At 34.9% G+C, this 10,427-nt stretch overlaps 1 protein-coding gene across 2 annotated transcripts in view; it reads left to right on the top strand.

The window, feature by feature from the left end:
• The window catches only part of LOC137228929 (platelet glycoprotein 4-like), a 54,034-nt gene extending 49,388 nt beyond the window's left edge, over positions 1-4,646 (top strand). The window contains exons 12-14 of one of the 2 annotated variants that reach the window (XM_067746071.1): positions 104-158; positions 1,019-1,183; positions 3,712-3,841. In XM_067746071.1, the coding sequence (XP_067602172.1) occupies positions 104-158; positions 1,019-1,183 (220 nt within the window). In that variant the 3' untranslated portion in view covers positions 3,712-3,841. Of the gene's footprint in view, positions 1-103; positions 159-1,018; positions 1,184-3,711 lie in introns of both variants that reach the window. The other variant, XM_067746072.1, reaches the window with a different exon arrangement.
• The last annotated feature ends 5,781 nt before the right edge of the window (positions 4,647-10,427 follow it).

Here is a 10,427-nt window from a genome sequence, read left to right on the forward strand (position 1 = left end):
GATTTCTGAACATTTATTTACACTAGTAATTACTAACATTTCTGTTATATATGGGTATTATATTAGTATATATTGTTATAATTATTTTCAATGTTTATTACAGAGCATTAAAGGGTCTGAAGCAGAATTATATGGTGCCTGTTCTTTGGCTTAATGAGGTTAGTATTCTTATCTCTTAGTCACCAAAAACTGTAAACTTCCTTGTATATAGAAACAGCTTTTAGTGTTTGAAAATTGAATACATATGTATAGAATTTGAAGTTGTATGTGTTTCCATTACCTATATAGGTGAATTTATATATTATTAATTATATAATTAATTATTCTGAGAGAACGAAGCCACACAGAAATGTCAGGTTTATGTTAGTTTTCAGTGTTTTTATTTCAGAAGGATGAAGTACTTCCTATAATTTTACATTATTTTCATAATACAACTAGTAAACACTTTTTCTTGTCATAGTGCTTGTGTTAGGAAAGAGTCATACATACACGTAACTCCAAGTAACTCAATGTGAATACTGTAGTGCTAATAAAAGCAAACCAAACTTATAAAGACCAGGTAAGAGTAGGTGTCTGCAGTCTATCCGAGTGCCTAACAAGATATTTTTAGTACAAATCACAGAATTGATTAGCCACAGAATGAGGAAATGCACTACAGAAGTCTTCAGAGGAAAGAAACTGTTGGCCTTTCCAATTTCCCTCTGTCACTAGGAAACATCCTTTGGAAAACTGGAAAATATTTCAGTAAGACCTTTGTATAGATCAATGAAGTCAGTGTATTGGAGAGGGCTACATAACATGTTTCAAAGGAAGATTATATTTCTCTCTCTAAATATTCTACCTTGGCATTTACTGCCTTCTTTGACATGAAAAGGGAATTACACTGTCTTTTCTTATAGATAAAGATGACTAACATCTATGCAGTGTTTCGAAAAAAGAGTGATACATAAATGGAGAGTTTTGAGTAATTTGCTCCACTAATCAACTGAAATAATGCTAATTGTTAACTTGATTACAGACTGGCACAATCGGTGATGAGAAGGCAGAAATGTTCAGAAATCAAGTGACTGGAAAAATAGAACTCCTTGGCCTGGTAGAAATGATCTTAATCAGTGTTGGTGCGGTGATGTTTACTGCTTTTATGATTTCATACTGTGCATGCAGATTGAAGAGTGTAGAATAAGTAAGTATATAACAAAATATATATATGGCTTCAGTAACGTTAGTTTATATATTACTGTTTCCATTTTATCAAACAGGAGTTATAAATTAGGCTGCAAATATTTCTGGACATGTCTGGCCAACTATCATTGTTAATACATCCTCGAAGTTTTGAGATACTAAATGTAAATTAAAACATAAATGAAACCTGAATGAGTAATAAGGCCTACTAATATCAAGCAGATCACTATATTTCATCTTTATTATTGGAGGAATGGGCTAAAATATGAAATTGTCACCTTTCAAAGTTAGAATGTTGCACAAAAGCTATATATGTACTAACTTTTCTTTTCCTAATTATTTCTAGCTAGTTAATTATTTTAAAATTACAAATAATTAATTTAATAGATCAATGACCAGGAAAGTTTATGTAAAACTGAAAATGGTAGCTATTTGGGGAAATTAGAATTTACAAGAGAAAAGAAAATAAAAAGGAAAATTAAATAAGCTAGAAATTAATGAGAAATGAAAACTCAATCAATGATAGAACTAAAATTAGGTAAAAATATGCTATTTTTAAATGAAGATAGCATATTAATATAGAAACAGGATTGTTGCATATAGTCATGCTGTCCAAAATCACAGTGTGCACTCTAGATGTTTAGTGTGGAAGCCCTGATGAATTATTACAATTCAGGAGCTAGAACTGAATACAACAATACAAGAAAACAGAAGACAAAAATGTTCACACAGTAAAACCAAATTACTCAGAGTTTACAGGAAAATTAGCTAAATGTAGACAGATTTGAGTTTTGACAAAACTGTAGAGGTGTTTCAGGCCTCTGTGTTTTAGGTATTACTGCACAAGCCCCCTTGTACATAGAGGAATGAATGCCTGACCCTATCTTCCCTAAGCCTTTCTTTACTAATCATACTTGGCATAGGTATGGCCTGTGGGGGGTAGGGGGGGAATTTGTCACTTACCCATAGTTTCTGTCCCCCCTCCCTTCCCAGGAACCTCAAAAAATAAACACAATCAAAATAAAAGCAATATACTTGGTATGAAAAAATCACAACTTCAAAACAAAAGTCTTCTTGTTCTACTTCCAATCAGCCTGTTGACTGTAACCTGTCATGTAGAAATTCTGGAACTGCCACTGATAATTACTGAGCTTTTATTATGTGCCAAAATCATGCTAAATATTTTACATGATTTATCACAACTAATCCGTGATAATATTTCATGAGTTTCCAATAATCAGGGATTCATTAGCATCCATTCTATCTTATGGAGTCATCCCAGAAAGTTATAAATTTAAACTGTGCAAAATTGTCCATTTTCACAGTGTGAATCAGTCAAACTGAAGATGAAGAAAAATGAAGTGGAATTTTTGGACAATATTTTTTTGGATATGAAATTGAGAGCTTGAGACTAGGAAGGCAACTCCATTTTTTGTTCTGATTATTTCTGTCACTATTCACTCAAAAGAGGACTGAATAATTCTGCCTACAATCCATTTGAATAGGTATTCAAAACGCTAACCTAATATATTCACATTATAACACATAAAGGAAATATTGCATCACCTTTAAGACCTGTCATTAGTCCAGTAACAAATAAGTTATGATTAAACAAAGTAATTCATATGAACACATACAATAGACAAAAAGATCATCCACTGATAAGCCAAATTACAACAAAAACTTCTTCTAGTGGGAAAATATGCTTTTCAAAATGAAGTATGAGTCATAAATTTTTTCTGTATAGTTCTCTACTGAAATTACATGAACAATTTCATCAGTGCTTAATGAGCCCTGAATGCCAATTATCTTGGGTCTGTACATGGCTCTATTAAGGTGAAAGACTGAAAACTTTCTAGAGTGCCTTTGTCAACAAGTATATTGGTTTGGCTTAACATCTGACTGTTACAGGGAAAAGCTACTGCTCTTTACACAACGATACGTCTTTTTTCTTTACAAATAGAGAAGAACACTGTTCTCTGTAGATTACTTGATTTACTAGATTTAGAAGAATTACAGATATAGATTTCCTTAAAGAAGCTTCAGTTTTGAATATTATAATAATTATGCCTTTGGGAAGATTTATAAACAATTGAAAAATAAAGAGATGGATGTACAAGAGGGAGTAAAGCAAAGATGGTGGAGCTAAGGTGTGATTTTGCTCAATGGATCACAAAGAGAATAAGCCAATAGTCCTTTCGAAAGTAGTAGTATATACACCGCTAAATGGAGGATGGTCTGAAGGGACAGCAAAGAGTGGAAATGCTCATCCAGAGCAGATTTAACGAGCTACCCCTCCTTATCTGGCCACACGCAGCTCTTGAGAGCTGGGAAGCAGCCTTCCATGTATCCTGGAATGGGAAAATAATTGCCTTATCCATGAAGTTCATCAGAGAATTTTTTCTGTAGCTTGAGAAATTGGGCTAATTACTAGAAAACATGACATCTGCAGTAATTAGAATTTGAATATTACCTGTTTTATTTTTCCACGAGTTTTTGATAAGTACTTACCTTTCTTCTGCTTTCCAGGAAGCAAATGAGTCTTTACATTTATGCACCAGCTACATCAGGATCTTTCTTAATATCGACCTACAAAATAAAGATTTAATATGCTTTATGTTTGCAAAACACACCTTATCTTATAGTTGAAGAACTGGTGGCACTTTTTTTTTTTTTTTGTACTGAGAAGCAGCACATTTCTAAAGGATTATTAAGATGTCATTAAAATCCATACTTTGAATAAAACAGCACCTTTTAAAATTCAACATGTTCACAATGGAATGGATTTCAGTTTCTACAGATGTGGCTTCAGCATTATCCAGTTATTTTTATTTGGTACTGATTCACTGATTGGTTCCAGTTTGCTAAATTCAGCAGATGGGTGGATGTTCTAAACAAATCCTGGACCCTGAACTCTTGTCTTCCTCATCAAAGGGAAAACATCACTACCCTCATCAGTGCCCCTGCAATACAAAGACCCCAGGACTGTCAGGACATTGCATTTCATGAGTATCAACTATTTTGAAAGACATTTAAGAATGGAAACTAAATGACTGGCCTATGAACCATTTATTAAACATTATTTAATTTTCTTTCTCTATTAAATCCTTCACACAGCATGAGCAAGCCTTATCACCACGCTCTTTATAACAATATGGCTCACATTTTTGTCAGTGATAATGCAAATGAACATGTTTAGGGACTTTGTCATTTTCCACATTCTGCAGCTCTTCTGGAAATCTGAGTAGATTGTGATCTTTTCACTCAGTTGCATATAACTTATGCTTGGCAACTTCAGAATGCTGTGCTAGTATTAAGAGATGTAAATGATAATAAAGAAATTATTGTGTGGGAGATTACAAAGAGTAGAATGTCCATTCATAGTTATTTGTTGTAATAATTCTTGCTTTCATAGTTGCCTCAGAAAGACTGGTTTCAAACATTAAAAAATGTTGCTCCTTAAATTCCTGTGCTTTTGTCCAGTTCCTGTTGTGTCACAAAACATTTACTCTGGTTTTCTGACCGATGAATTCTATCTGAATTTTTATTTCTTTATGCATCTATATTTCCTCATGAAACATTTCTGAATTCAATCTTGACCACTTTTTCCTTTGCTAATTTTTTGAGCCAGTTGGGGGAGAAGGAAATAAAAAGATACTTGGTCATGCTTTAGAGTTACAGTATTTAAATTCTAGACTATGAAGTATATTTCCTTTTTATTAGAAGACATATTGTTAGGTAACCCTGCTTTCTTTAGCAGGGGTTCACTTATGGCAGAGAGCACTAGGCCCCCTAAAAAGGCCCCCCATAGAAAGAGAAGATGGATCACATTCTGCCTATGTTTACACACAGAGGTTTCTAGGATAAATTATTAGTAACTGGTTTGTCTAGATACTAAAATCAAGAATAATTAATCTCCTCATGCTAGCTGCCAGGGTAAATACTGAAAACCCCAAACTAAGATACCACCAGTTTGGAAGGATTGTTGGAAAATCTTGAAGATACTCAAAACATACTGATGTAATAATGTCCTCTCATTTATTGGGAACAGAAAAAAAGTATCCCCCTAAGATATGGACATATGAAATCCTAAACATCCTCTTCTGATACTTGAGTCTACTTTCGCCATATTAGGATATTTGTGGACATGTTGATCTAGGAGGAATATAAAGGATACTTCTTTAAATCTTAAACTAAGTAGGGCTGAATGATGTAAAGTAGAAACTGTTCAGAAGAATTGGTTGAGAAATTACATATCCACCTCATGGCAGAACTGTATAACCAATCAATTTTAAATCTTCATACAAAAATGCATCTCATAGTATATAGATATCAGGAAAAAGGCTTTGATTTATGTGTCTATAACTAAATACATGAATATTCTAATCTTTACCATTCCTCACCATGTTTTCTCTAAATTCTATATATTATGTATGAGGAAGGATAATTCATACTCAAAGATAAGTGAAATACATTAAAAATACCCAGTAGAAAAAAATAATACTTCATTTAATAAATGGGAGATAGATTTTTCATATAAAAAATGGATTTGGATGTGTGTGTGTTTCCGTGTGCATGTGCGTATGCTGAATTGGGAGTGGGCGCTTTTGGGAATGTGTTAAACGTGACTTGTTTGACTTAGAGAAAGTGTCATTGTACATGTGAATGAATTTGTATGTTTTATTCCATAGAAAACTTGCACCATTTTGTAAAGTGGCACATTTTCATTCCAAGGTATGTTTAATCACCACAAAACTATAGTTGTTCAAAACTTAAGTTTGAAAATGTATAGCATATGCAAAAGAGTTAACATAAGTTAGAGAATCTATAGCATCTTAAAACGGGTGAAGGCTTACTGTTGCTGACAAGTACATGAAAAGAGCTATACAGTTTTCAGTTCTCAGAAAAAGAGAAGAAAAGGGGGTATCATTTCAGGAAAAAAATGTACTAATAAGGCAAATTGGTTATCCCTGAAAATTTGTTCTTGTGAAAGTGCTGGATATTTGTATTTGGATTTTTACATGTGAAATAATCTGTCAATCTTAACCCATTTTCAATGTCTGAGCTACACATTAATTATCTTTGGAGCTCGAGTTTGTTGCAGCTGTGTTCCACCTGTCAGTTCAGTGTTTCCGGTTGAAGTTCAATGTATTAGAGACACTGTGGCTGCTCTCTCTTTGTCTGCCTCTTCTGGCCCGTCTACAACTCTAAATAACCACTCCACTCACTCCACTTAAACGATCACTGTCCCTTACCCTTTTCTGCATACACTAACAGAACTACCTATGATTGTTTTTCTGAGTTATTTGCAGTGAGCTGAGCTAATGAACTAAGAATGAGTCAGTGTTGAATATCTGTATCAAATACATATAGGCATACTCTGCTTCTTCCTTTCCTGGCTCAAAGGAAGCTACGTTTTTAAATATTTGTGAAAATAAAAACTTTATTAGATAAATGATTTGCTTTTCATTTATAATTTTTGAATGTGCTTGACTTCAATATTGTTTGATATTGCTACTATAATTGTATATTAGCTGTTTTTGTCTATGAGTTATTGACATATTAACTCCCATTTTCTTTTCCCAACTGTTCTCAGATGCTAGTAAGCTTATGTGTACATACTTCAGAAATGTTCCATTCTACACACTCATGAAGGAGAACTGTGACATACCTAGGAAAACATAAATGTTTTAAAGTTTTGTTTCTTTAATTGTGTGAAATCTGAGTCGGGTGCCTCAGCATAACCTGTGAACTTGTTAAAAATGCAGAATCTCAGATGCTAACCCAGATTTACTGAATCAGAATCTGTAGTTTAATAGGATACCAAAGCGATTTCTATACGCAAGAAATTGAAAAAGCCCTGATTTAAGTCATACTGAAATTGGACCACTGTGTAACAGTTTTATTTGACCTGTTGCTGGTAATAGTTTGATATATCAGCAGAATAACTTAAGAGAACAAAGTTATATAAGCATACTGAGATGAGAAGAAATCCATCAGACTTTAAAATTTGCTATAAATATTCTACTAAGTTTTGTCATTTGACTGTTGAACTTGTAAATGCTATTTTCAGATGGTAACAGAACTATGTATGTGGCAGAGTAGAGGGTGAGATAGTACTAACTTTATACTCTCTAAATTTTCTAGAATGTGTTCTTTGATCTGCTTGACAATATTCATGACAAATATTCATATTTACTGCATGTAAAGTAGCAGATAGGTCAGGGGCAAGTAAGAGATATTAACACTGGAGATATTCCCCAGAATCAGTCTACATAGTTGAGGACTATGGTCATTATGAAAAGATGGGTCTACATGAAAGGATAGGAAATAAGTGGTGGGTCGTTTTATAAACTCCACCTCCTAAATATTAAAGAGGAGAATTTAGTTATTGGAGACTTCTGAGGAACTGTCTTAAAATAGAAATCTGGATTGTGAGAAAGTATTAAATATCTTCAGATTTTGATAGAGACCAGGGAGCAGGATTCTAAAAATTTTCTTTCTTCTGGAACTTTTTTGAAATATTAACATACGTTAGTGTTGCACATTTTTCCATAGATATCTGAATAATCATTTAAAATTAAAGGTCCTATAAGATTGTGAGAATTATCTGTATTGATAGTCAGCCACTTCCTTTTGCCCATCCCCATTCCCTTCCCACCCCAGCCTGCCACCAGTACACATGTAGCATGTTTCTAGAAGTATAAGGAGGGGTATCAGTGGAGTAACCAACTCAGTGGGCAGTTGAGTCACTAGGATTCAGAAATTTCTTCTACAAATAATTTCTTGCTGAAATGTGTTATTTTTCTGTATTATTTATATTTGCTGTGTTATTAATGAATATTTAGCTCTGGTTCCAGTTGAAGATGGCAACATAGGAAGATCCTGAACTCAACTTCTCCCACACACACTTCAAATCTACAGCAGCATAAGGAACAATTTTCTCTGAATAAACTAAAAACTAGCTGATCAATTCCATGAGACCCACAAGGGCACAGAAAAACTGAGAAATGACTCTGTTAAAGGGCTCACATGCTCAGGCTCACCTCCCCCAGGGTTAGGTACAGAAGCAGCAGAACAAGAGGCACCCAGACTGTATATGAAAGAGGCTCATTTGCTAACTTTAAAATGTCAGACTGAGGTGCAGGCATCTCATTTAGTACACATATAGGCGCCTGCTGGGATACTTTTGTGGGACAGAGGCTGGTGACACCATCTTCACACTCTTCCTCTGCCCTGTTCCAGCAGGTGGGTGCCACCTCCCCCTCCCTCCATGAGCACCATGCTTATGCACCTCCTCTGCCCCATTCCAGCCAGAAGATGCCGATTTCACACTCTCCCTCTGCAGTGCTAAGAAAAACCACTATCTTCCATAATGGAGTTTTACATGAATTTAATAATTCAGTTTTTATACCTGATGCCCTGGGTTTAGAGGATGATTCCCAGGGGATACCCCTCACCTGGCTCTAGAGGCCAGAGGGCCTTGTGCTCCTGAGTCTCATGGGACTCTAACAATCAGAGTGACAGTTCTTGGCAGACTACCATGCCGAGGACACTGCACAAACAAGAGACTGAAACACTCCCATTCTTTCTGTGATAGAGGTGTATTTGCTTGCCCTGGATCTTTGACCTGAGGGGCATAGGACCTGAGTCCTATGGACATACTCTCAGGGAACATAGGCTGGTGAACACCAGCTCAGTTTTCTCCCTCTGCCTCACTATAGCTCACTGGTAACTTCCAGAAAAGAACTATTTTACTTGTCTGGAGCCCTGATTTTTGCAACTTCCATTCAGAGCACATCTCCAGAACACTTGGTTTTGGAGGCCAAATTGGCATAAAACTATGATCCCACCAGACAGTATAAATCTGCATAATTTAAGAGCTGCAGCATAATTTAAGAGCTTCCAATCAGCCTGAATCTAAGTCCTTGGTGAGTTCCTCCTATTTGGGATGCTGACAGGTCTTGCACACGTGCAACTACTTTGAGCTATTAAAAATAAAATAGGCTGCTTGAACAATCACAAATGTGTCAGAGAAAACCAAGAGCTAGGGCACAGATGAATGATATGGTTCATTTCCTACACAAGACCCCTCCTTTAAGACTGAGAAGGAGGGCTATTACATCTCATGCACAGAAACCAGCACAGAGAAAAAAGCAAAATAAAGGAATATGTTCCCCCCAAAAGAACAAGATAGAACCTCAGAAAAAATCTTCATGAAATGGAGATAAGTAATTTACCTGATAAAGAGTTCAAAGTAATGATCATAAAGATGCTCCTTTAACTCAGGAGAACACAATGAGAACTTCAACACATAGAAAATGTAAGAAAGTACAAAATAAAAGTCACAGAGCTGAAGAATACAATAATTAAAAATACACTAAGGAAAATTTAACATCAAAATAGACAAAGCAGAAGAAAGGATCTGTGAACTCAAAGACAGGGCAGTGGAACTTACCCATCAGAATACCAAAAAGAAAAAAGAATGAAAAAAAAACTGAAGACAGTTAAAGGAACTTATAGGACAACATCAAGTAGACTAACATTTGCATTACAGTAGTCCCAAAAGGAGAAGAGAGAAAGAAAGGAGCACATACCTTATTTGAAGAAATAATGACTGAAAACTTGCCTAAGTTTGGGAAGGACACAGACATCCAAATCCAGGTATACAGAGAGCTCCAAAAAAGATGAATCCAAAAAGATGCTGATCAAGACACATTTTAATTAAAATATTAAAAGTAAAAGACAAGGAGAGAATCTTAAAAGCAGCAAGAGAGAAACACCTTGTTCCATACAACAGAACCCCCATAAGACCATCAGCAGAATTTTCAGCAGAAACTTTGCAGGCCTGAAGGGATAACCATGATATATTCAAAGCACTGAAAGAAAAAAAAAATTTCCAACTAAGAATATTCTACCTGAAAAAGTTATCATTCAGAGGTGAAAGAGATAAAAAGTTCACAGACAAGAAAAACCTAAAGGAGTAATTTGCAGATGATATAATACTCTACTTAGAAAATCCTAAAGCTGCCTCCAGAAAACTACTAGAGCACATCAATGAATTCAGTAAAGCTGCAGGATACAAAATTAATATACAGAAGTCTGCTGCATTTCTATACACTAACAATGAAATAGCAGAAAGAGAAATTAAGAAAACAATCCCATTTACTATCACATCATAAAGAATAAAATATCTAGGAATAAACCTAGCTAAGGAGGCCAAAGACCTATGCTTGGAAAATATA

Source organism: Pseudorca crassidens, chromosome 8 (assembly GCF_039906515.1).
Source record: "Pseudorca crassidens isolate mPseCra1 chromosome 8, mPseCra1.hap1, whole genome shotgun sequence".
NCBI classification, from domain to species: Eukaryota; Metazoa; Chordata; class Mammalia; order Artiodactyla; family Delphinidae; genus Pseudorca; species Pseudorca crassidens.